The following is a 26,616-nucleotide window of genomic DNA, read 5'->3' as shown; positions in this document are numbered from 1 at the left end:
TGTTCTTAATTGCCCACTGCTGGCAATATGCCAGCCCCATTCCCACTGCCTGCTGAAGCAGGGTCTCCTCCTGTTTTCATCCCCGCTGGTGTGACGTCCAAGTAAGTGGCAAAATTCAGCCCCTTATGCCTACTTCATTCAGCTCCATATCCAGTAAAGCCAATATGGAACTGGCATCAGGAGCGGATTTTTCTTACAATCCTAAAGTAAATCAATATACAGTCGTGGTTTTATTATTAGTTCACGGAATGTGGACATGGCTGGCAGGACCAGCATTTATCATCTATCTCCTTTTGCCCTTGAGAAGATGGTTAGTAAGCCACCTTCTAGAATACAGTGAGTGGCTTGCTAGGCCATTTCAGAGGGCAGTTAAGAGTCAATCACAGTGCTGTGGGTCTGCAGTCTCATGTAGGCCAGACCAGGGAAAAATAGCAGATTCCCTTCCCTAAAGGACATGAGTAAACCAGATGGGTTTCTACAATAATCAGATTGTTTCATGGTCACCATTACTCATACTAGCTTTTTACTCCAGATGTATTTAATTGGATTTAAATTCCCCAGTTACCTTGGTGGGATTTGAACTCATGTCTTTGATTATTAGTCCAGACCTCTGGATTACTAGTCAACTAACATAACCGCTATGTTACTATACCCCGTAACGTGGGATGGATTTTCCGTGGGTTTCAGGACCTTGGTGTCAGGCACAAATGGGGGTCAGAAGCTAACACTGTGGGGAACAGTAACTCACCAATTAATGGCCAGAGGGTGGGCTCGCCATCCAATTAAGGATGACGGATGGGTTCTCAAAGTTGGAGGGCCAATCTGAGGCCCTGAAGCTTGGAAGCAGCAGCAGGATGCCATGGTAGGTAAGTGAAGGAGAGGGCGCCCCAAGATGGAGACACTCTCTCTCCGACTTTTTAAAATTTAAAGTATAAAAGGGCCTTTGCAGGCGGGCCACCATTGCTGGGGGTGTGTGTGGGGGCTGGGGGGGATGGTGGTCGGGTGCAGGTGATGTCCCTCCAATGGGAGACCTGCAGCTGAAGCTGAACCCAGGCAGTCAGGGATGGCCTCCAAGCTGCCTGGAGTGCTGGCCCCTTTGGTCTGCCAGCAGGCCACGTCCCTGCAACTGTGCATCTCCCACTGCCCCACTGCTGCAGGGATCTGGAAGCCGACTGGTAAATCCCAGTCAGCCTCCACCAACAGGCCTCAATAGACCTGTAATTAGTTCAATTGGCTACCCAATGCTTCCAGGTGGGTCGCCCTGCTGCCCCCCACCCCCCCCCCTCCTCATCACTCTGCCTCTGGGAAAATGGTTAGGCGGTGGGGGGAGGGGGTGGGCAGGATGGAACAAGGGAACTGGCATGTCAGTCGGTGATGCTACTTTTTAAGCACCTGCCCACCTCGTTCTAGGCCCTGATAGGCGCTACAAATGCTGCCCTTGATAACACTTCACCTCAGTCACTTTCCACACCTGCAGGACATCAAGCTGATTTCATAGGAGTGTAAAGTTAGATATTTTAAAATGTTTCGATGACAATTCTACTGCATGTGCTTTGGAAGAATGCCAAGGTTGAATTGGAATGTTACGAGACATCAACAGCTGTCAGCTCTCCTAAAATGTATGTCATTTTTCAGGATAAAACAAGAGCATTTGATGCACTTGTTGAGCTTTGGAGGCCATGGATCCAGCAACTCCAATGACCCTACGTGGAGGATAGAGCCACCCAGCAGTGCAAACCAACTATTTTATTGAGCTCCTGCTCTGAAGTACCCACTGAAATTCGATTTGGAATGCTGCTCAGGTATTCTTGATGCATTATGATGCTTACCTGTAATCTACATAGAAACTGGGACCCCAAGGAACTGTAATCACTGGCTCTATGTGCTGTCAACACTTGGGACCCACACCAGAACATGCTGTACAAAGTCAGCGCTGAGTGGATTTTAGGACTTGGTGCATGATGATGCAAGACACCGTGCCCAATGCACTGCAGTGCCTGAGGGAATATGCACTATGTTCTTGGTTCTACTTTTTGTTTCAGTTAAAGACATAGTACATTTGGAACAACGACTTACTTCGGCACTGAAAATAATGCTTCAGGTGAGAAGAGGTTGGCCAGTGATACTGGTCATGTTTTACCATCTGTCCTTGTTTCAAAATCAGCACTTTGGATCATTGTCACATATACTAAGCTTGGGGCCCAGTGAGTATGGCACTATTCCAGCTTCTTCATTGCAATGCAACACACTTTAATATAATCCTAAAGATGGTAGATGGTACAACTACATCAGTAGAGTACTATGGTGTATTTCATCATGGCCTGTCTGATTCCTGTTTGTGCTGTATGGATAGAGCTGGCCTTCTGATTTTGAGGATCCCAGGGATGCTAATTGAGGATCACCCCTGCCCAATGAGTTTGTATACATTCCGAGTGAGAGTGCAGTCTGCTCCATACTGTGTGGTACTTCTAATGATGCCAGAGCAGCTGTCCTTTTGCTAAGAGTTCTGAGTCTGTGCAAATTTTAGTTTGTAGGCTTTGACACAGAGGTAAATTTTCTCAGTATACACCAATGATGTGGCACCTTGCCACTGGCCACACTTGGAAAAATTAAAGCTGTTTTCTTGCAACTTCAAACTTTACTGATTTCTCAAATCTGACACATCATTCACGGACTCTAGTCCCAAATTATTTTTTTTATTTTTTTTGAGTTTGATTCTGTGCTGACTGAATTTAATTGAGTAGCTTTTTTGAATTTCCCCTCAAACTACTGAGTGAGAAATCCATAAAACACTCTCCCACAAGTTAACCTTTAATAAGCACTGAATCACACATACTAACCATATGGGTGTACACTGTGATTAATATATAAATACAGATTAGTTCTTGCTAAATGTGAATTCTGATGAATACTTAACAATACTGTATACAAACTAGCTATGTAAATATACATAGGTACCTTAATACTCATAAGATGCAAGAACATAAATCAAAGGCATGACCTGTCAGCCTATTGAATGCTTGTGTCATAGTTATCGAACTGTAGCAATTAAGTACCGCAAGCAGTTAATCAATGCTTGATTGATGCCTGACAACATACAAATAAGTCAAAAAATTCATTGAATAGGCTTAATTACTTTATTGCAAATACAGCCAAATGCTCACGCTCCTTTATTGTCTAGCCCAGATAAGCAAACATCTTGCCTGAATGAAAAACATACAAATAAACCAGCCAGTGGTCAAGTTACACTGCAGTTAGTCTGTAATCACCTGTTGATAAAGGTGACTCAATTATTTTGGATTAGGCAATTCATTAATTTTATATTAACTTCTCATTTGTCCTAAATTTACACTTTATTTGCTCCCTTGAAAATTCTTCAACATTCCTCTTTCCATTGCCTGGTGACCTGCAGGCCCCAATGGTTCTGGCCTGTGCCCTGTAAATTCTCAGCTACATGATTTATGTGTCAGTTCTGGTCTAGGATTCATCCTTTGCACTGTGTCAAACTCAATACTTCCCATAATCTTCAGTGCTGCTTCTTCTCCAGGACCAGCTTCAGAATTTCTTGCCTCCCCTTCCACCAAAAACAACAGGCTTACCCCCACCACCACAGCTTGCATTCCCACTCCACTCCATGCACAGTAATGGATTTTGCAAATGCCTGAATCTGGCTCCAAGTGTGGATAACACCAAATAACACTGATTATGGTGATGTAGTGGAGAAGAAATGGGAAAGACTTGCATTTCTATAGCGGATTTCACAATCTCAGGAAATCCCAAGGCACTTTTCAGCCTATTATATACTTTCTGAAGTGTCGTTACTGCTGTAATGTAGGAAATGCAGTAGCCAATTAATGCACAGCAAGATCCTGAAAATAGTATTGAAATAAATGACCATAATCTGTTCGAGAGATGTTGGTTGAGAGATAAACATTGGTCAGGACACCTAGGAGAACTCACCTGCTCTTCTTTGAATCGGTCTGTGGGATCTTTTATGGCCGCCTGAGAGGACAGAAGAGCCTCAATTTAGCATCTCATCTGAAAGCTGATCCCTCCAACAGTGCAGCACACTCTCAGTGCTACACTCAAATATGACACACTGTAGTTGGTATGTGATTGATCCCAGTTAGTTTCATATATGATGCATGCATGTTCAGTTAATTCTTTTACAAGATAACCCCTAGTTTCTTTTCTCTATTGCAAACCAGCTTCTTAAACCCCTCTCCCCTCCACCTTCAGCTCCAACAATAAGCGCGAGGAGTTCATGGACTTTGTCACTAGGATCGAGACCATTCGATCAGTTGCCTCTGCTGTGTCCCTCCCTTCCACTAGCCCATCTGGATCAAACTTCCTCTAAGGCTCCCACACCCCACCCTAGTTCTGAACTCGCATCTTTCTCCAGTTTCTCTCCTATCTCCCCTCATGTCCTCTCAAGCTCATCTTGTCCATGAGAACCACCTCCTCTTTCCTTAACCCTATTCCCACTAAACTGCTGACCACCCAATTTCCCTCCTGGTCCCAGGTTAGCAGATATTGTTAACTGTTCTCTCTCTTCAATCTCTCTTTTAAATCTGCGGTTGTCATCCTTCTCCTCAAAAATCAACCCTTGTCCTTGCAAATGACTGTACCATCTTCAACCTCCCTTTTCTTTCCAAAGTCCTTGAGCATGTTGTCGCCTCCCAAATCCATGCTCATCTTTCCCCAAACTCTATGCGTGATCTGTCCAATCAGGTTTCTGCCCCTGGCACAGTACTGAAACAGTTCTGATCAATGTCATACATGGCATCCTATGTGACTGTGACAAAAGCAAACTTTCCCTCCTCGTCCTTCTTGACATGTCTACAGTCTTTGACACGGTTGACCACACCATCGTCCTCCAACGTCTCTCCACTGATGTCCATCTGGGTGGGACTGCTGTCACCTGGTTCCATTCTTATCTAATTGTTGCCAGGGGATCACTTGTAATGGCTTCTCTTCCTGCTCCCACACCATTACCTCTGGTGTCCCCCAAGGATCTATCCTTGGCCCCTCCTATTTCTCATCTACATGCTGCGCCTTGGTGACATCGTCCAAAATCACAGCGCTAGTTTTCACATGTACACTGACAACACTCAGCTTTACCTCACCATTACTTCTCTCGACTCCTCCAATGTTACTAAATTATCTCATCAGACTGCCTATCTGACATCCAGCTCTGGACAAGCAGAAACTTCTCCTAATTAAACATTGGGAAGACTGAAGCCATTGTTTTTGGTCCCACTCCAAACTCCACTCCCCAGCTACTGACTCCATCCATCTCCCTGGCAACAGTCCAACACTAAAGCAGTCTGTTTGCAACCTTGCTGTCATATTTGACCCCGAGAGGAGCTTCTGACCACATATTCGTGCTATTACTGAGACTGCCTATGCAACATGGCTTGACTTCGCCCTGTCTCAGCTCACCTGCTGCTGAAACCCTCATTCAAGCCTTTGATACCTCTAGATGTGACTATTCCAACACACTCCTGGCTGGTCTCCCACACTCTACCCTCCATAATGTTGAGGTCATTCAAAACTCTGCTGCCTGTGGCCTAACGCGCACCAAGTTCCGTTCCCCTATCACCCCTGAGCTCGCTTACCTACATTGGCTCCCAGCCAAGCAACATATGGTTTTTAAAATTCTCATACTTATTTTCAAATCCCTCCATGGCCTCACCATTCCCTATCTCTGTAATCTCTTCCAGCCCCTCAAAATATCTCCACTCATCTGATTCTGTGGCCTCTTGTAATCTTTTAATCACTCTTAGGAGGTGCCTCAGAATCAAGGACGACTTGCTTCCACTCTGGTTCAGTGGGTTCTGAGATGGTTGCCAAGTCCAATGCATGATCTGCAGACTCTGCCACGAGGGGCAGATGGTGCTTTCGGGGTCAAGTAGATAAATAGTTTAAAAGGTTTGTGCATTTGCTCTGACGTCTCGACTTTGCCTCCGCATGATCCTGACTAAGTCCCTCAAGGTGCATATAGCCTTCCCGAATGAACTTTCAACACCTCGGCCAGGGGTTCCCATGACCCGACAAGGATGCTTGATCTCTCAGGGATGCTTTTGAGTAAATCTCTAAAGCATTTCCGTTGGTCTCCTGTAAGTCTCTTGCCGCGACCAAGTTCCGAGTAGAACAACTGCTTCAGGAGTCTGGTGTCAGGCATGCGGATGACATGTCCCACCCAGCGGAGCTGGCTTTGGGTGATTCGCGGCACGATGCTGGGCAGGTTGGCTTGGGAGAGGACGCTGCTGTTGGACCACCTTTCTTGCCACCGGATTTGGAGGATCTTGTGGAGGCAGCTCTGGTGGTACTTCTCCAGTGCTTTGAGGTGCCTGCTGTAAGTTATCGAAGTCTCCGAAGCATACAGGTGCACAGGAATCACTGCTCCAACATTGGTGGTCGTGCCTTCAGCTGTCTGGGCCCTAAACTCTGAAATTCCCTCCCGAAACCTCTCCACCTCCCTGCTTTAAGAGACTTCTTAAAACCTACCTTTTGACCAAGTTTTTAGTCATCTGACCCAATATCTTCTTTTGTGGCTCGGTGTCATATTTTTTATTTTATTTTTTTTATTTAGAGATACGGCACTGAAACAGGCCCTTTGGCCCACCGAGTCTGTGCCGACCAACAACCACCCATTTATACTAACCCTACAATAATCCCATATTCCCTACCACCTACCTATACTAGGGGCAATTTATAATGGCCAATTTACCTATCAACCTGCAAGTCTTTGGCTGTGGGAGGAAACTGGAGCACCCGGCGGAAACCCACGCAGTAACGGAGAACTTGCAAACTCCACACAGGCAGTACCCAGAATCAAACCCGGGTCCCTGGAGCTGTGAGGCTGCGGTGCTAACCTCTGCGCCACTGTGCCGCCCAAACTGCCTTTTGTCTTGTAACGGTCCTGTGATGTGCCTTGGGACATTTTATTATGTTAAAGGTGCTAGCTAAATATAAGTTATTGTTGTACAGTTTAGTACCTTTCAGTATTACTTAATATACCACTGTAGTACTCAGTCTATGCAAACCATCTGTTGTGTTGTTCTATAGCATGCATCTTTGACGGCTTTACACTTTGCGGTTTATGCTTCTACTGAGATACCATCAGAACCCTTTTTTGTGTCAAATTGTACATGCAAACACTAATTCTGCTGCACAAAACACAGTCAATTCATTACTTGATCTGCCATTAATTTAAAGCAAAATACTGCAGATGCTGGAAATCTAAAATAAAAACAGAAAATGCTGGAAATACTCAGCAGGTCTGGCAGCATCTGTGGAGAGAGAAACAGACTTAACATTTCAGGCTGATGATCTTTCATCAGAACCTTTCTGCTAAATAAATGCTAAAAATGTGAGGTCACTCAGAAATGAGAAATGATCAGCAGGTACATGCCATTCCACCAGGAAAGAATGGAGTCTGAGTCTCCACCCCAGCTTGGCGCTGTCTGCTTAAATACTTTATCTCACTGGTGGAAGGAATCCAGGACATGAGTTTCCATTAGGATGTGCTGGATTTTTCAGCTCAATTTGCCCGAAATCTGACAAGCCTGCACAAAAAATTGTGGAATTGTAAGCGCAAATTACGTCCAGCGCAAATAGCTTAACATAGCTGTTGTCAACAGGAGCAATCGGTAATTACCACAGCTAGTCCCAAATCACACTAAACAACCACATGAATGATTACACCAGTTGCCTCTAGTGGGTGTTACAAATAAGGATCTACCCTAAATATCCTTTCAGGTTCAGTTGCATTAATGTCCTTCCCTCCATCATAAAGGAGTAAAATGGGGATGTTCGCTGATGACTGTGCAGTGTTCAGTCCCATTCGTAACTCCTCAGATAATGAAGCAGTTCGTGCCCGTATGTAGCAAGACCTAGACAACATTCAGGCTTGGACTGATAAGTGGCAAGTGACATTTGTGTCACAAAATTGGCAGGCAATGACCATCTCCAACAAGAGACAGCCTAACCATCTCCCCTTGACATTCAACAGCATTGCCGTCACTGATTCCTCCACCATCAACATCCTAGGGGTCACCACTGACCGGGAAACTCAGCTGGAACATCCATATAAATACTTGGACTCACCTCCTGACTCCCTAAGATCTGTCCTTCATCTATAAGGCACAAGTCAGGACTGTGATGGAATACATTTCACTGTCTGGATGAGTACAGCTGCAACAACACAAGCAACTCGACACCATCCAGAACAAAGCAACCCATCCACCTTTTACATTCCTTCCCTCCACCAATGACACACCAAGGCTGCAGTGTGTACCATTTATTAGACATTCCGCAGCAACTCGCCAAGGCTTCGTGACAGCACCTTCCAAATCCACGCAAACATGGGAACACCACCTCAAGTTCTCCTCCAAGTCATACATTATCCTGACTTGGAACTGTATTGCCCTTCCTTCATTGTCACTAGATCAAAATCCTAAAACTCCCTCTCTAACAGCACTGTGGGTGTACCTACACTACACGGACTGCAGCGGTTAAAAGTGACAGTTCATCACCACCTTCTTAAGGACAATTAGTGAGGGGCAGTAATGCCAGTGATGCTCACTACCCCCGAATAAATATAAAATAAATCACTTTCTCAGGAAGTCTGAAAGTCTTACTTCTATGGGAGTTGACTCAGGCTGCTCTTGACAACAGTACATCCCGTGGATGCAACAAAAGCACCCCCTTCCAATCTAGAATGAATTGTTCGTGTTTTGCGCACATGTATCTGCTCCATTTCTCCAAAGTTTAGTTTCAATTGCAAGCTTATTTATTCCACAGTAAGATGAAATGTAAAATACAAGCTATAATGGAGAGTCATTTAGTTCAATTGTTACAACTTATATTCGTGTAATAATACAAAAGAACATACACCATCTCCAATTCAGTGGGGAATTTAACTCAACTTAAACAGGATAATCTCTCTAGATCCTGTTCTATAACCCAGGGATGAGCCACTCTTTCTGCAGATCCCGTCTTTCACAGCTTTTTGCTATGTATCTGCCTGTGCATCCTTCTGTTTTCCAAATGCCTGACTGACCTTTTAGCATCTGTGTTTATTTTTTCTAATAGCCTGGCTCTAGTGTCAACTTTCAATCAAATTGATAACTGCCCCTTCCACCCCCTCCCAAGTAGTACAGACTACTAGTCTAAATTGGCAATGCCCCTACTGAGTTCAAATGAGAGATAAAAACTGAAGGGCAATTGAGCTCATGGGGGTTGGAAGTGGTCGACACCCAGTAGTGTAAAACAGGCTTGTAGTGAATCAGCTGCCAATTTTTCACCACGCCTGATCTTTCCACTGAAGTTCACAGAATGATAGTTCAAACTGGTTTTGGAGATTCATTTCGTAGTCTCACTGTTCTTGTTTGGTTTGGAGTCAAGAATCTTGGCAATGGAAAATCACGTCAATGGAAAATAAAAACTGATGTGGTGCAAAATTGGTTGGTTCAACAGTTGTGTTGGTAGAGCTCTAGCTCCATAAATAGGAAAAATACAACTTTCAAACTAAAATGAGGTGATAAAATGAGATAGACTCACATTAGTGAGGTTTATCTTTATGGACACTATTTTTTTCTCTCCTTTAGGAGCTCTCAGCCTATGCACACTTCCCTTGACCATGAACTAGCTCTGGTCCAATGACTTACAGGCCTCAAGCCAGATTAGCAACACAAATGCTGTTGTGATGTCACACACCAACAGCAACTGTTCTCAGCACCACTTTAATACTTGTTTGTAAAAATATTAAGCTTTGTTCTGTAAAATAAATGTAATCAGTATCATTCAGAATTGTTCTTAATATTTGAATCCAATTACCTACTTAGCAGCAAGTTATTTGAAGCTAGTGGAAACATTAATAATCTATTAATATTAGGCCTTTCATGACACATTAATTACATTTAGAAACACATACTGACACTATAAATTTCAAGCACATCCCAAAATGTTTTTATGGTCATTACCGCGGTACACTGATTGCATTTAACAGCAATTTTTAGAACAAATTAATAAAATTGCATGACACATGAGCCAATCTATTGATGTCCTCCAACGGCAGTTAACTATATTTCACAGAACAAAATGGTGAAGCACAGCAAAATGTGACTTATCTAAATAGTCAATATATAAGAATGATAAGAGATCATGTCTAATGTGAACATTTTGCAACACTGGTTTCACATTGCAAAGGAACACCAACACACTGGATAAAACCAGACTATCTCTTGGATATGAAATACATAGTTTGATTATTGCCCAGTATGGTACAAAGCATGGAACAATAACACTGAGAACATATGCTTATCAGATTCAAAGTCCTTACTAAAATCAGCTTTGCATTAACTGCCTAGAATTACCAAAATGTTTCTTACCTGATAAGAACGAGTGGCAAGATCTACCTTCTTAAGATGGCGTCTTCGAGCTAACAAAAAAAGAACACATCTACACAGTGAAGTCTCCAAGAGGAGAAGTGGTAGTTACAAAACCACTCTTCTTCCTGCCTCATGTAAAACCACACAATTCTGCAAATAAATTGACATGTATCTGAGACAGGCAGCTGCACTGTCCGGAAGTGATGTCACCACTAGTTTGACAAGAAGTAGGAAGCCAGTATTATTTTCACCTTAAATCTTTGTGTCCCACAAATTGTAATATAGTTTGAGGGCATATTTTTTTTATTGGATTGGAGAAACTATTGATTCAGTATCTAGATTATATAGTGAACATGCAGCAGCAGATATGCACTGGAGAAGCAGAGTACTCTACTACAAAGTGTTAAATTAGTCAATTTAAATCCATTTCTAGGCAGACAGTTCAGAACTGAGATTACATCTTATAAAGTTTTACATGTGATCATGCTATCTTGTGTTGAACCTCGTGACTTTAGTGTGCACGTCTCAAGAGTTTGCTAAGTTAAAGTTTTGCTTTCTGCAGTGCCTTGGATGTCATTTCCTCATACAGCCATCATTCATACTCTGTGTAAGCATACTTACTTACTGCAACATTTCCCAACCATTGCTGAAAGATTAGATTTTGCTGAGCTGCATGCACAAAACAAAATACAGGCCTGGTTTGGTTAATCCTCACAATTTGCTCACCTCCTTCATTTTACTCAATTAGTCTACAGTACTGCTGGCTGTCCTGTTCATTGGAATTAAATCAAAAGAACAGTAAGGAGAGATATGAAAGTGTGCTTTTTCAAACACTGTTGAAACAGATAAGCTTCCAGATAATTCCAGAAAGAATGCTTAAATACTGTGTTGGCTTGAAGAAAGGTTTTGTGACCTAGATAAAGAAAATTAGTCTATTGCTTCCCTATCTTCTTTAATAGCACTGGCATTAATTTTACCAGAAACCTAACTGTGTTCATGCCATGTTCGCAAACCACTTTGTAGCTCACCACTTTAAATCCCTCTCCCATGTACACTCCAGGCCTCCTTTCTCCAGCTCCAATATATTGCAACCAAACTCAATGCAAACTTCAGCAACACAATTTCACCTTGCTCTTGGCATTCTGCAGCCCTATGATTTGAAAATTGATTTTTGCTGACTGCTCTATGGGTTGAATTTTATGCAACCAGCAGGAGTCCTGACACTGGGCCATAAAGGCGAGGGGAACCCTGCCTCAGCTGCAATTTACAGTGCACAGGAAATTAACCACCTGGTGCCGGGGTTTCACCCCTTTAAGGGCAGGAGTCCCAAGCAGAGGGCCAGCAGCGCCACCTGGAGCAGTGGCCACTGCTGGTACTGCAGTATGCCCAGGACCAGGAGCTGTGCTAGAGGCTTGGAGTGAAGTTAAGTGGGGGAGGACTCAACAGTCAGGAAGGCCCTGATGAGGAGTTGGGAGTGAGTGGGTTATTGAGGAGGGTGGTGGTGTTGGCATAGAGACGATGTTTGCCGCCATGGGCCCTCTGTGGGCCATAGATTGCCCAAGCAGGAAGACTCTGCCCCAACCAGCCCACAGAGGCCACCTAGCGTTACTGGGTGGTATCCGCATGTGACGGAGGGCCACCTCAGTTACTGGTAAAATGTCTATGGTGGCAGGATGAGGCCCTTATGTGGCCATTGTTAATCAGCCACTTAAAGACCTCAATTGACCTCTGGGCCAGAAGGCCATCCTCAGCCTTCTCTAGCCCTGACTAAATTGAACACCGTCGGAAGGCAATGGGCACTCCACCCGCTGCCTTCCCTTGTGACTTTATGGGCCCCCATGCCATCTTGCCCATCCCTAAAGGGCTGATAAAATTCATCTCTACGTTTGCTTTCCCATTCACATTCTATTGTCCTGCTTTCCATTTTGGTGCTGTATTAAGCATCTTTTGTCTTGTTAATGCTGCTTAACATTCTGAATAAAATTTCTTCCATATTTCATCCAGTACTGTTTACCTTTATTCAGCTTTTTAAAAGTATGTCCACAGCTAAGAAACCCATTAATTATATTTTTGTAACAATGAGTATGAGTAACATTGTGTATTCTTGTAACTGTACTTCCTGTTCTCTCCTCTCCTTTATTTTGTTCAGACCTATAGATTTCCCACTTTGCTCATTGATTGTCAACTCAAAATATGAACAACTTTTCATTCTTCAGATACTGCCAGACCTGCTGTGCAATTGCACCACTTCCTGTTTATTTCAGATTTTCAGCATCCACATTTTTTTTTAAAATTTCTACTGCAACTTTATTCACTCTGGTATCAATTGAAACCAATGTGAGGAAAGCACAGGCCAATACAGGGAATCTGAGGAGTTGACACAGAGACCGAACAGAAAAGAGACAGTGCCTGCAGAGATACAGTTTGACCTCTGTGTTTTCTATCTTTAACTTTCATTCAATGAGAGAGAGCAGGATACAGAGACAGAGACAGGGCAAGGGAGAGTTGGAGAAACTGAGAGGGGGAGAAAGCGTGGCAGGGGGAGAAAGCGAGAGAGAGGAAGAGGGTCACAAGAACGGGGAGTAGGCCATTCAGCCCATCAAACTTGTTCCACCATTCAGTTAGATCAGGGCTGATCTGAGAGAGAAAGGGAGAAAATATGAGTGAATCCCTGACCACAGAGCAGGAATTAAAAGACTGACCATAGAACAAGGGCAGAAGAAAGTGTTAAAAGGAATTAATAGAATGACAGCTGGACATCGATGCCCTGAAATTTGGTACTGTTCCAGTGAACCCCTTGCTGGAAGTTCAGAATGTCAGAGTCCCTGCAACCATGCCTTCTTTGTGAGCCAATGGATGACTGAAGCAGTTATGTTCAGTGCAGGATACTGGCCAACCTAACAGGGATCCAGGATGGGACTGTGTTCTGAAACCTGAACATTTGCCCACAAAGTCTTTTTTTAAAAAAGAAAATTTCTGAAGCAGTCCCCTTTATTGGAAGATTTTCTTCTGGGTGTCTTGCAGACTTTCCACCCTTTATACTGAGGACTGGGGAAGCCCCAGATGCCATAGAGATCTGGGATGGACATATTTCAGTATTTAGGCCTTAGATCTTCAGGACTAGAGAGGGAGTTGCAAGTGTGATCATAGAGTGACAGGTGGAGAGCAGCAGTTAGAAGTCTTCCCACAGAGAGGCAACTTAATCTCTGTTTCCTGTAAAATCAAAAGGAGGCTTGTGCACCACAAGCATTTTACTGAAATGAAAATGCCATGCAAAAAAAAAGGTTTTGGTCTCATCTGTTTTACTATTTGATAGAATAGTAGCATCAAAATTAACATAATTCCATGAGTTCTATTGAAGGAAGAATAAATGAAGTTAAATTTAAAAATAATTTTCAAGGTGTATTTTTCTGTTCTTGGCAGTGTATGATCCTGTTTCTCTCATACAGCCAAGCAATCATTCGTAAATATTTGGGCTAAAAATTCAACAGACCCTGAAAATGGGTGTGAGGTAAAATTAACACACGACAACTGTTGTGTGACTGCACGCCTTAACAGAGGCCAAAGGTCGTAGGAGGTGAGCATCACTTAAAGCTAGCCTACACCTCTCAAAGGTGAGGTGCATTCTGGGCACAGCAGGTACTGGAAATTGTTGTAGAAGTTGATGCTCTCCAGACAAGTGCTTAGAAGGGAATGGGAGCAGAACGTCATGGAAGTCCATGTGGACAGTGTCGCCCAAGAACCTGGATGCAGCACAAGAAGTTTAATGACCTCACACGAATGATCAAGGTCAATGAATGTACCTTCAAATGCTATATATTTACAACTGATCCACTAGCCTTCCATTCTTTTCCATTCACCACACCCGCTTCACTCACCTACCAATATTCTCCAGCATGCACAACTCATACCTCACATTCATAGCTTCATCTCATCCACTTAGCACTGCTGCAAGCCTCACACCCACATCTCACACCTTTCACACACTTCCAACTATTCAACCACACCAGCCACATCACCTAAAACACTTTGCACCATGCTCACTGACACTTCCCTCTCTCTATTGCAGGACAAGGTGGCACATAACCAGAGGCAACAGCATCTAACCGGCAGGGGACAGGCATGGCTTCAAGACCTCATCTCCATGGAAGAGACAAAGGTCGCCATGATTGGAGTGGTCATTGCTGAGGCCATGACCAGCGGTTGGGCTTAGACCATAGGAGATTATGATATGTTCCTAATAAATCTACCTTCTCACATGACACTTCCCCCTCATCCCACAATCTCTTCTGATACACAAGCTGCAGATTGTGTCCGCATACACCTCTTAGTTTCCCCTCCCTGCACCCCCTCCACTCCACAATACCCTTGTGCCTTTCTCCTTTCAGGTAACCAAAAACTGCAACCTGGCCAGGCAGTTGTGTGGGAGCACGAAGGCTAAGAGGAGCTGGACACTGATGAAGAAGAAATGTCAGTCAATCTCACTCACAGCCACCAGCTCAGCTACTGGCACTATGCATACTTTGGATAGTAAAACAGAGGCTGCAGATATCTGTGCTTGAAGGGGCTTTCAGAGTCTCACAGCAGTCCAGCAATCTGTGCTCTAGCAGATTACTGGAACTGCTTAAGCGCTGGCCTAGGGGTGTGGCAGTGCCCCACAGAGCACGAACCTGCTGTTCTCTCGTGATGACAGTGTGTGGTCCCACCACCGCCACCGTGAATGCCCTTTCTGTTGCCTGCCAGCTAATGAGCCTGACTGCTGTTGCTTATCCCATGGTTGTGCAGTCCAAAGCCGGGCCTTTTAGACCCAGAGTTCCTCGAGACCGCCTGCAAAGTCATCTGCAGTCTCCCCCGCTGAAAGTCAGCAACCTTCCACCAGCCATGCTGCAGGCACTGAGGTAGCACTATGCAGGAGCACTTGGCCAAGCAAAGGCACCCAGAAGACAGGTGATTGTTTAGTTGAATTTTGTATGGAATATTGGATTTATTTTTGGATAAAGTGGATATGGAATGTTTATTGTGTGGCTTTTATTTTAGCATTGTGCCCAAGGGGACCTTGTGATGGTCTGTACCAGAGGAATGGTAGGATGTGGGACAGTTGGGGATTCGAGGTTGTGTTCACAGGAACCAGAGTAGATTGAGGTAATCACAGATAGCCCTGCCGGAACATGGATCTACTAGCTTCTCCCTCCTGCCCATCCTCTTCTTCTCCCTCCTCCTGAGGTGCTCACTGCATCCGTGCTTGCAAAGGCTATGCCCTCCTGCTTGCCAGGCTTTGGCGGGTACAGTAGAATACCACAAACCAGTACACATGCTCCAGTGAGTACTGGAGGGCTACTCCAGAGCATTGAGTGAGAGAACCATTACACCGACATCCCAATGGTTACTCCATGATGTTTCTCAAGACAGCATGACTCATTGCATGGCTGTGAAGTGGTTTGGGATGCCTGAGGTTGTGAAAGGTGATTTATAAATGAAAGTCTTCTTCCTCCCAATCATTTCTACTAATGTGATACAATGGTAGTTCACCTGCCATACAAGTGATTTTATTTTTTCTTTGAAAACTACTTTGTAGGGTTGGCATCAGTCGATTGAAAGTGGGTAATCTGCTTCCCTGGCAGTCTAATGGGTGGCTGTGATTTTGTGGCAAGCACCCATATCTGCACATTCTGACTATGACTGAAGGCTGGGGTGAGAGGTGTTGCTGGCAATGACAGCATTTATTGCTTAACCCTAATTTCCACTGAGAAGACAATTCGGAAATGCTTCAGTTTATTGCCATCACAGCATCCAATTATTCCTCAAACCTATTATTTTGGCACTTCAGTGCATATGAGATACCAATATCTATGCACCGATTCTTCCATTTACATTAATCGCTACTGCCTCCTTTATGTCTGTAGCAGAATCATAAGCTGAGATTTTAAGAGATCTGCAGTATTAATCAGGATGAGGAAAGGAGCTTATTTAGCTGCACTGATATATTGTGAAAGTACTTTAACATTATTCTTAAATAGTGGTAGTTTAAATAATAAAGAAAAAAATCCTGTAACGTGACCTAAACTTGCCTCACTTTAGTTTGAATTTAAGTTTCCCAATCCAAATGTCCAGGTTTATGTTGAAGGTCAAGCGAAAAGAAATCTGTGGTATTTGACAACTTTTCACATGGGAGCAGTAATCAAGAAAGCAAACAGAATGCTTAACCACATTTCTAAAATCAGTAAATTTACCTTGAAATAATTCTCCACTCATACCTTTTCTATACCATTGCTAACACATGCACATTTACATAAAGTTCCCTCTCAATCACCTCCTTTTGAAAGCAAAGAGCCATATTTTCTCATGTCTTTCCACATAATTCAATCTACTGCCAGTCTTCTGGCTGGTCTTGCACTGCCTACAGAGCCTGAATATCTCCCTCATTTCTTGATGGCCAAAATGTGACACATATTCAAAGTACAATCTGACTAGCAGACTCTACACAGCCTCAGCAAAAAAATCTAATAATTGATACTCTCAGAATGTTAAGTTGCTAGGATGCAAATGATAGAAAATACATCATATAACACCATAATAGTCCTGCACATATTTGAGAGATATATTATACACCCAGCATCATTTCCTGCAGAAAATCTTCAACGTGGTGGCAGATAGTCACGGTGATCGGGATCTCAAAATGTATTCCATCCAATTTTTCTACCCCAGCCACCCAGATTTACCAACATGATTGCTCAAGAAAATCATACCTATAATCTTTATTTCCACTGCTATGCTGTTCCACCCCACCCCCACAGCTGCGTTACAGAAATAACAGCAAACATTTTCACTATATACCTTCTCAGTCACCAAAATGGTTTCAATCCTAGTTATGAACCAGCTCGGAAAATCACACTATTAGCCTGCATGGCCAGGTTAGACTAACTGGCTTTCTGATCTACTGGGCTTTCAGAATATTTTGTAACCCGCATCACTTGGTTCTCTCGCTGATAAGCAACTAATTGCCTCACCTCATCTGCTGCTGAAACCCTCATCCATGCCTTTGTTACCTCTAGACTTGACTATTCCAACGCACTGTTGGACAGCCTCCCACATTCTACCCTCCATAAACTTGAGGCCATCCAAAAAAAAATCTCTGCTGCCCAAGACCTGACTCTCACCAAGTCCCATTCATCTATCAACCCTGTGCTTGGTGCCCTACTTTGGCTCCCGGTTAAGCAACACCTCAAGTTTAAAATTCTTATCTTTGTTTTCAAATCCCTCCATGGCTTTCCCCCCCCTCTCCATCACTGTAATTTCTTCCAGCCCTACAACCCTCCAAGATATCTGCATTCAACTAATTCTTGCTGCTTGAGCATCCATAATTGTAATTGTTTACCGTTAGTGGCTGTGCCTTCAGTTGCCTATGACCTAAGCTCTGGAATTCCCTCCCTAAAACCTCTCTTGCTTCTCCTTAATACCTACTTCTTTGACCAAGTTTTTGGCTATCTGCCCTAATATCTCCTTATGTGACTTGGTGTCATATTTTGCTTTATAATGCTCCTGTGAAGTGCCTTGGAACATTTTAATACATTAAAAGGTGCTATAGAAATATAGCGTTGTAAAATTCTTTTCTCCTGGTTATCTAGAATCCCAATTCGACTGCAACAAAACTGGGCAGTAATCCCTTCCATTTAATATTATAACCTATTAATTTTCAGAATTTGTAGATTCAGTCAAAGGCAGTCATGTGGATTCTTTCCCAGCACACTATTCAAATTAATGGCTGCCTAATGCAGTGTAAAATTGCACCAATCAGCAATCCATTGTGCATAGAATTCAGTTGATGCTCTCCCTGCTTACATTTTCCATTGGATGCCAATGTCTGTAACTCTGCCGAGGATTACTACAATAGAGACCCAGGGTGGGATTTCAAATCCGAGATTGAGACCCCGACATCATGTTCATTTCTGGGTCCTGACCCCGCACCACGTCAGCAATGTGCACGGTATAATACTACTTGTTCCTTTGGTATGTGAACTGTTGTTAGATTCACAGGACTACAAGTAATATCCAAAGAAAATGTACGGTTTTTTTTTATTATGAGAGAGAGAGACAGAGACACAGAGACACAGAGACACAGAGAGACAGAGAGACAGAGAGACAGAGAGACAGAGAGACAGAGAGAGAGAGAGAGAGACAGAGAGAGAGAGACAGAGAGAGAGAGACAGAGAGAGAGAGACAGAGAGAGAGATACACACACACACACACACTATAGATAGCTACTGCACAAGCATGTCTACACACATCTTATTCTGTCGGGTTACACCCACAACTCCCTGGTCATGTGTGATGTGACATCGTTCCTCAGGTGATCTTCACTTACAGCCTCTTAAGATCTCTTTTTAAGGTGGTACCACAACGCATACCTTGCTATTTTAATGGAAAATGAACTTAATTTGCCCAGAGCTGCATTCCCTGTCCAATTAGTGGTGACAGGCGCAGGAAGAAGACACGACATGGGAAGCAGTGGGCCCAATTTAAAGGGCAAGTGGCAGCCATTCGCCTCAAAGAATGGGAAGACCAAATGAAGTTCTTCAACTAACCTCATCCTTCTTTCCAAAATGTAGATTGCAGAGTTCACTTAAACAATATGCACTTATACAGTGCCAAGACACTTTACAGGAACAATTATCAAACAAAATTTGACACCAAGCCACATGAAAAGATATTAAGACAGGGACGAGGTAAGTTTTAAGGAGTGTCTTAAAAGGAGGAGAGGGGGAAGAGAGGAGGAGCGATTTAAAGGAGGAAATTCCAGAACAGGAATGCACAAGAGGCCAGAATTAGAGGAGTGCAGAAATCGCAGAGGCTTGCAAGATCTCATGTGGCTCGGTATCATATTTTGTTTTATAATGCTCCTGTGAAGCGCATTGGAATGTTTTATTACATTAAAAGGTGCTGCATAAATACAAGTTGCTGTTCTATGCAGGAAAAGGCTAGAGATATAGGAAGGTGGTCATGAATGGATTTAAAAACAAGGATGAGAATTTTAAAATTGAGGCGTTACTGGACTGGGTGCCTCTTGCACTTGCCAGATTTTAAATTACTCCACTATTGGTGGCTGTGCCTTCAGTTGCCTAGACCCCAAGATCTGGAATCCCCTCCATAATCCTCTCCCCCTATAAGAACCTCCTTAAAACCTACTTCTTTCACCAAGCTTTTGATGAACTTTTCTAAGATCTTAAGTGGCTCAGTGTCAAATTTTGTTTGATAAACATTCTTGTGACGTGCCTTAGGACATTTTACAACATTAAAGGTGCTATATAAATGCAAATTTTTGTTACTCAGATGTGCATATTTGGAGTGTAAAATAAATACCTGCGTAACAGACGGAGGAAATTTGGGCACTAGCAAGTTATGCAGTTAACTGTATGCCAGCACTCGCTCAAACTTTTATGCCTTTTTACCAATCTCCACCTCCAAACAGGTCACGGCTCATTATAATAATGCCACTGTAACCCCCTCTCAGCCACCCTCCACAGACTAAACAGCCGTATACATAAATTTCCTGCAATTACCCTGGTTCAGAATGGGTACAAAATGCCCAGAATTTTAGGTGCAGCAAAATAGTCATATTTTTGGTGTTTTAGTGATTTTTCAAACAATTTTTAAAAAATGTATCCTTAAATATCAGTAATGCTCGGTTTCTTTGAAAACTTGTAATATGGCATGAGTGAAATCAAAAATTGGAAAGTTTCCATGATTACATTTTCTCAAAAAGGCCATGACCAATGTGTATGAATGGTGGCTAGATAGCTTCCACCTTTAATTTTCATACTTAAAGACAATATATGGAGTGTGGGTTCTGCATTTTCTTCGGTCCCCAATTGTTGATGATTTCTGCTGTTTTTTGCCAATTCCGTTCCTGTGTATGCTAAGAAGATTGGCAGGAAATATTGGTGTAAACTGCTATCGGCAAAATGGTCTGAAGATAGATTTTGGTGTAGCTTGCCTATTACACCGCCCCAGGATATCGAGCTACAATTCTTCAGCATATGGCCAGCATATACCTAAATACAACACATTTTCCAAACAAATTTGAAAGATAGGATGTATGCTATGTTTTTGGACTTTGCAACAGTCCAGATGGGCGCAACTATCTTTTCCAGTTATGTAGAATCCCACTTCCTGGAGTTCAACAACAAAAAGCACATCAAATAACAGAGTCTAAAAATCTGCAAACACTGTGCATACCTTCGATGTTTTTGTCAGAGTGCAACAAAGGAGCCAGTCACTGAGCCAGGAACCAAATAAGTTGGTACTTAGCCCCTGTTTGTAGTTTCCACAGGGCCTGTTTAAGGCAGAATCTCCACCTGTCCCAAACATGGCTCCTGATGCTGGACAGGAGGCTTTTCTCATGCCAAATATTTCCTAATCGCTGTTCTGGATGACACCAAATAGCCATTATATCACGATTGATGAGCTCCAGCAGATGCGAGGCCCAGGCTTGGGCCCCTGATATATACCCTTGCATTGCCAAGAAACCTGCCTCCACATTAAGAGAATGGTTTGGCCCTTGAAAAAAAAACAAATTTTAAAGCTGCTTGTGACACTGGCATGCCCAATACAGCTACCCAGGGCTACATTACCTCTTACTTTGCTCTGCAAGTGTCCAAAGTGGGCACATGTCTACACCAAGGAGGAAACTTGCCACCTGCCCCTCACCCTCCATCCACCACCCCCCCCCCCCACACCCCACCCAACCTTCACACATTTTGGCCCGGTCAGGAGTGAATGCTCTTGGCATGTGCTCTCCAGCACTTATACTGGTGTAGCAATCCAATGTAATTTCAAGGTCATTCATTCTTGGATGCAAAGTGAAATATAAAACAAGAACTCAAACAAATATACTTGAAGGATATTTTATTCCAGATATGTTTCCATTTACAATTACAAAATGGTTCATCAATTTATTCCATTTACACATTTTGTTTTTGTACAATGCAGCAAGATCTGGACAATATCCAGTCTTGGGCTGATGTGTGGCGCAAATGTTATTTGCCACTTAAGTTCCAGGCAATGACCATCTCCAACAAGAGGGAATCTAACCATCTCCCCTTGACGTTCAATAGCATTACAATTGCTGAATCCCCCACTAACAACATCCTGGGGATTACCATTGACCAGAAACTGAACTGGAGTAGCCATATAAATACCGTGGCTACATGAGGTCAGAAGCTAAGAATCCTGCAGTGAGTAACTCACCTCCTGACTTCCCAAAGCCTGTCCACCATCTGCAAGATACAAGTCAGGAGTGTGATGGAATACTCTCCACTTGCCTGGATGGTGCAGCTCTAACACTCAAGAAGCTGGACATCATCCAGGACAAAGCAGCCCACTTGATTGTTTGTCGATGGAATGCCATTCACTCCCTCCACCACCAACGCATAGTGGCAGCAATGTATACCATGTACAAGATGCACTGCAGCAACTCACCCAAGCTCCTTTGACAGCACCCAGAAGGACAAGGGAAGCAGATGCATGGGAACACCACCACCTGCAAGTTCCCCTCCAAGTCACACACCATCCTGACTTGGAACTATAATCACCATTCCTTCACTGTCACTAGGTCAAAATCTTGGAATTCCCTTCCTAACAGCACTGTGGGTATACCTACCCCACATGGACTGCAGCGGTTCAAGGCGGCAGCTCACCACCACCTTCTCATGGACACGTAGGGATGGGCAATAAACGCTGGCCTAGCCAGCGATGCCCACATCCCATGAATGAATAAAAAAATAAATTTAGACGTTTGAAAACTATTAATAGGCACATTAGTTGGCCACACAATGGCAAGAAAAAAAAGTATTGGTGCAGTTGTTCTCAAACAAACAAACAATCTTAACTAGTAAATCATTCTCCACTTTTAATTTTTCCCAAATAATTAGGCTAAGAATAACTTTCACACGTCAAAAGGATAGTGGTTTGGGAAATTGAACTATTACACTGTTGCAGTAGCAGGTGCTCTTCTGAGACTGAGATTAAGGTATATTTTTGGGCAGAGGATAGTGAGTTTTACTTTACATCTTAGTATAGGACGCCTGACCTGGGACTGTTTGATGGTTGAGCTGAGTGACTGAAATGGCAAAATGTGCCATTCCTCAGCATTAATCTTAAAAGCTCCAAAATGAACTGAAAATAAAAAAGTAATCGTTTCTGTACAAATGGAGCATCCTTGATGCAACAATTATAGGTCTGCTGCTCCCTCCTCTCCTACTTCATTTACAATAGATTTTCTTTCCATCATCTGGTCATTGTACTTTTTCCTTCCTTGCAACACGAGTGAACCGCTTAGGAGCTTTTGGAAACATTCCTACTGATCCCTCAGCCCCAAGTGTAAGTTAAATCAAAGTCTTAGTATTAGGCTTCAAATTGAACAGAAAAGACCCATTTAATCATTTGCCTTGGACCCTCACAAATTATTTTGGAACCATATTTTGTACTTACTATCTGAAATGAGGTGTAGCCATAGGCGCTTGAAATGCGTTGGTGACTATTGGCTGCTGGATTTGTTTGTTGGAAACATTGCCGCCTAACTTCAGCTGAGGAATACCTACAATATAAAAGGGTCATCATATTAAAATTTAGATGTATACACACCAGAACTCTTATGAGCATTGTGTCATTAATTCTTTTAATGTTTCAGATCAATGGCAGATTCAGTGGAATTAATATAGACCAAGCACCTTGTCTCTCCCAACTCAAAAAACTCTAATTTCTCCTTAGGTTGTCTTTTTGAGTGTGTTGACAGGCAAGAAAAGCTCCACCAACTAATCCCATAATTCATAGCCAGCTTACATTGCTATGTAAAGGTTTCCAAGTACCTATTTTGGCCTCACTGGAACTCAGCTGTAAAAAGGAGTGATGTTGAAGAAAACATATGAATCCCAATTTTAACTTCAGGCAGGTAGATAGCAGAGTGAGTTACAAATTCACCCACACTTCCAGAAATAAGATGTTAACTCTAGGGTCCCAATCCTGCTTGGCATCTTCCCACTTGTCTCAACTGACAATGAAAAATTACACAGCCTGGAGGCTGCCAATAGATAAATAACCTAGGTAACTTTAACTGTCCACCTGTCCAGTTTTCACCAGGTAAATAGAGTTAAAATCTCCTCGATGGGGCCCTAGAGTAATGCATAAAAGTTCCACAGAACAGAAATATTACAGGCTTTATTCCTGGGCAAAACGGAGCGATGGGGTTAGAATGGTTAGATGCTTGATGGCCAGCAGATACGATGGGCCAAAGGGCCTGTTTCTGCGCTGTGTGACTCAATGACTCTAGTGAGTATTCTGTTATTGCCACCAGTGTGGAGGAAGGAGAGTTGCCCAGGGTTTTAGTTCCTGATCACTATCCAGTGGGTCATTCTGGAAATGATGCATGTGAGTTGAGGGTATCAAGCTCAGCTACAGTTAAATAGCTTGTCAACACTCGTTGAGATTCTCACAGAATGAAAGGCTACTTGAGTAAGGCACTTTGAGACCTTTATTCCCTGTGTCAGCAGTTCTCCACTGGGGTTGGGAGGGCCTTGAGTATGTATCAAGCAGCCCGCAATAGGATGGAGACTGGTGGAGGAGGGAGAGAACAAGTTGTCACCATCCCTGCACGGTTTACCAAAGCTCCACTCACTGGATTCAGACTGTCCTTTCCCCTGTGACAGTGACAACACTTTAGTGTGGGCTTCTATCTGCAGTGCACTGTGGAAGTTAAGTCACAGGACAGGGACAGCCTACTCTGAGGCTACTACCCTTAGCCATTCACTATTGGCCACCCATGCCCTCCCCAGCTGTTGTGTCAGGTGTTGGACGGGCAAGCATCTTCGCCGGGACATCACCAACAGCGCCCCTCCAACTGTTCTGATGAAAGGTCATCAACCTGAAACATTAACTGTTTCTCTCTCCACAGATACTGCCAAATATGCTGAGTGCTTCCAGCATTTTCTGTTTTTATTCCCTCCTGCTGTGTCTGGCAGTGGAGAGGATTAACATAAGAAATAGCAGCAGTAGATGACCATATGGCCCCTCAAGCCTGCTCTGATGGTTAACATGAGTAATCAACTCCACTTTCCTGTCTTCTGCCCATATCCATCGATTCCCTGAGAGACTAAAAATTTGTCTATCTCAGCCTTAAATATACTCAATGATGGAAGATCCACAACCCACTGGGGCAGACCATTCCAAAGATTCACAACCCATTGAGTGAAGAAGTTTCTCATCGTCTCAGTTCTAAATGATCGACCCCTTATCTGAGCCTGTGTCCCCATGTTCTAGATTCCCCAGCTGGGGAAACAACCTCTCAGTTTCTACCCTGTCAAAAAAAAGAAAAAACACACCAAAAACAGGCTTCGAGTGAAATTAAACTTTTGAAATTAAAATTACACTAAAGCGGTTTGAAATATAAAACACACCTGCTACAAAAAAAAACCCGAGTCCAAGTTGAAAATGGGAAGGGGTGAAAGGTCTGACCTTGCCTTTAATTGGACAATGTTAACATCACAAGGCACACCGTTCTGTTGTGATGCAGAGGCATGCTGGGAGCAATCAAGCACCTGTTAGGTGCTGTTGTTGTGTGGATGTCTGGGATATGTTAAACATTGGCCAGACTGGAAGTCCCAAGACCCTTCCTGTTCTGCCACGTGGGCAGGCCACCATGCCTCAAGCAGCTGTTTCTAATGAAACAGAAATCAGTGCTTTGCACTCAGTCATGATTGTAAGGATGTTCATTTTCCAGTGCTCAATTTTGAGCTGGTTGTGGACAGTTGTGCTGGATTTTCAAATACTGAAAGCGCTGGTCCCATTTAGTACAGCCCACTGATGCGAAGCTGGATTTTCAGCAATGATATTATTGAAAACAAAGTAGAGTCAGGATGAGCATTGACCATGACATGCGTGCGAGCGTTTCAAAGGTACCTCCACTCTTTTTGCAAAGGACTAACAAGTTTCATATAAAGTTATACAAACAAACAAGCTTATTTTTGTGTAACTGATTTTTTAAAATTTAAAAATGTTTTAATGGGAGTGTCTGGAATTTTTATAAAACTAGAGGGAGATGAGGGGGCTTTATAAGTAAAAGGTTGAGAACCCCTGCTCTAGGTAATACAGAGAAATAAATAAGTTTCAAGTATCGTGTCAATGAATCCCCTCCAGATAGTGGTACACTCCTTAGGACCCTAGCTCCCTACTTGTGATGATCAGTGTCAGCTATTCAAAGAAAAATATAGCGTTAACAATGTAGAAAATGCTTTTCTTAGTGTACAGTAACAGAAATAATGAGCAGAATCTTATCAGCTGTACAGAGGCAGCTTTGAAGCTAAGAGGGTGGGACATTTGTGAAAGTTGCACGCTGGATCATCTAGCAGACGTGCTCACGCCTCCTAGTGCAGGCGGGGTCAGACTGCTACCAGCTACCTGGCTGGCAGCAGCGGGTAGCCAATTAGGATCAATTAGGTGTCCATTTGGGGACAATTTGGTGACGCCACAGGAACGTCCCGACAGCAATGGGCACCACAATGAGGCTAAATCCCGGCAGGTGCCTGGAGGTGACCTCCTGGCAACTGACCAGCAGCCCATCAATCTTTCCTTTAAATTCCCCCATCCTGGTGCCCCAGGAATCAGAGGGCCACAGTTGCAGGCGCAGGCCATCCTGTGGAGAGGTTTCCCCTGCCCAATGATGGCTTGGAAGCTCTGGCCATAGTTTATTTTAATTTTTTTTGCAGTCTTCAGAGGGTGCCTCCATCTTAAGAGATGCCCTCGGGGTCCCCCACCTACATCAGTAACAACTACCTCTCCTGGTGGGGCTGCCCGCTGTCTCAGGGACTACACTTGCCCTTCGCACTTGCGCAGCCTGCCCACCGGAGGCAGTCTGTTAATTGGCCACCTCCGGGTAGATCTCCCGGGTGGGTAGCCCTCAGACACCATCAAGGTTGGGAGCCGGAAATGTTGCAGGCCTGCATTTTGTCAGAGAGATTCTGCCCGTGCGTTATTTAGTTTTTAAAAAAAAAACAGAAAAAAAATGGAGGAGCGATTTCCAAAGGCACTTTTCTCCAAGTTACGATATGCCTGGTCAGAGATAATCAGATATCTGTTATGCTCAGAAACCTCCTGGAATTCCAATGCAAGTTTGAAAACCTAGAATACAAATATAGACTAATGAATTGAAATGGTGATCCCAGATAGCACA

General features: G+C 43.4%; 1 protein-coding gene across 6 annotated transcripts in view; it reads right to left on the bottom strand.

The window, feature by feature from the left end:
• The window catches only part of dock8 (dedicator of cytokinesis 8), a 325,410-nt gene that overhangs the window by 214,386 nt on the left and 84,408 nt on the right, over positions 1–26,616 (bottom strand). For 3 of the 6 annotated variants that reach the window (XM_068030192.1, XM_068030191.1, XM_068030190.1), the window contains one exon: positions 22,884–22,989. The exons of 1 other annotated variant lie outside the window; for it this stretch is intronic. In XM_068030192.1, the coding sequence (XP_067886293.1) occupies positions 22,884–22,989 (106 nt within the window). Of the gene's footprint in view, positions 1–10,397; positions 10,521–22,883; positions 22,990–26,616 lie in introns of those variants that run through there. 2 more of the 6 variants (XM_068030194.1, XM_068030195.1) reach the window with 2 other exon arrangements.

The sequence above is a fragment of the Heterodontus francisci genome, chromosome 4, assembly GCF_036365525.1.
Source record: "Heterodontus francisci isolate sHetFra1 chromosome 4, sHetFra1.hap1, whole genome shotgun sequence".
NCBI classification, from domain to species: Eukaryota; Metazoa; Chordata; class Chondrichthyes; order Heterodontiformes; family Heterodontidae; genus Heterodontus; species Heterodontus francisci.
This window is presented reverse-complemented; position numbering and strand designations above follow the sequence as displayed.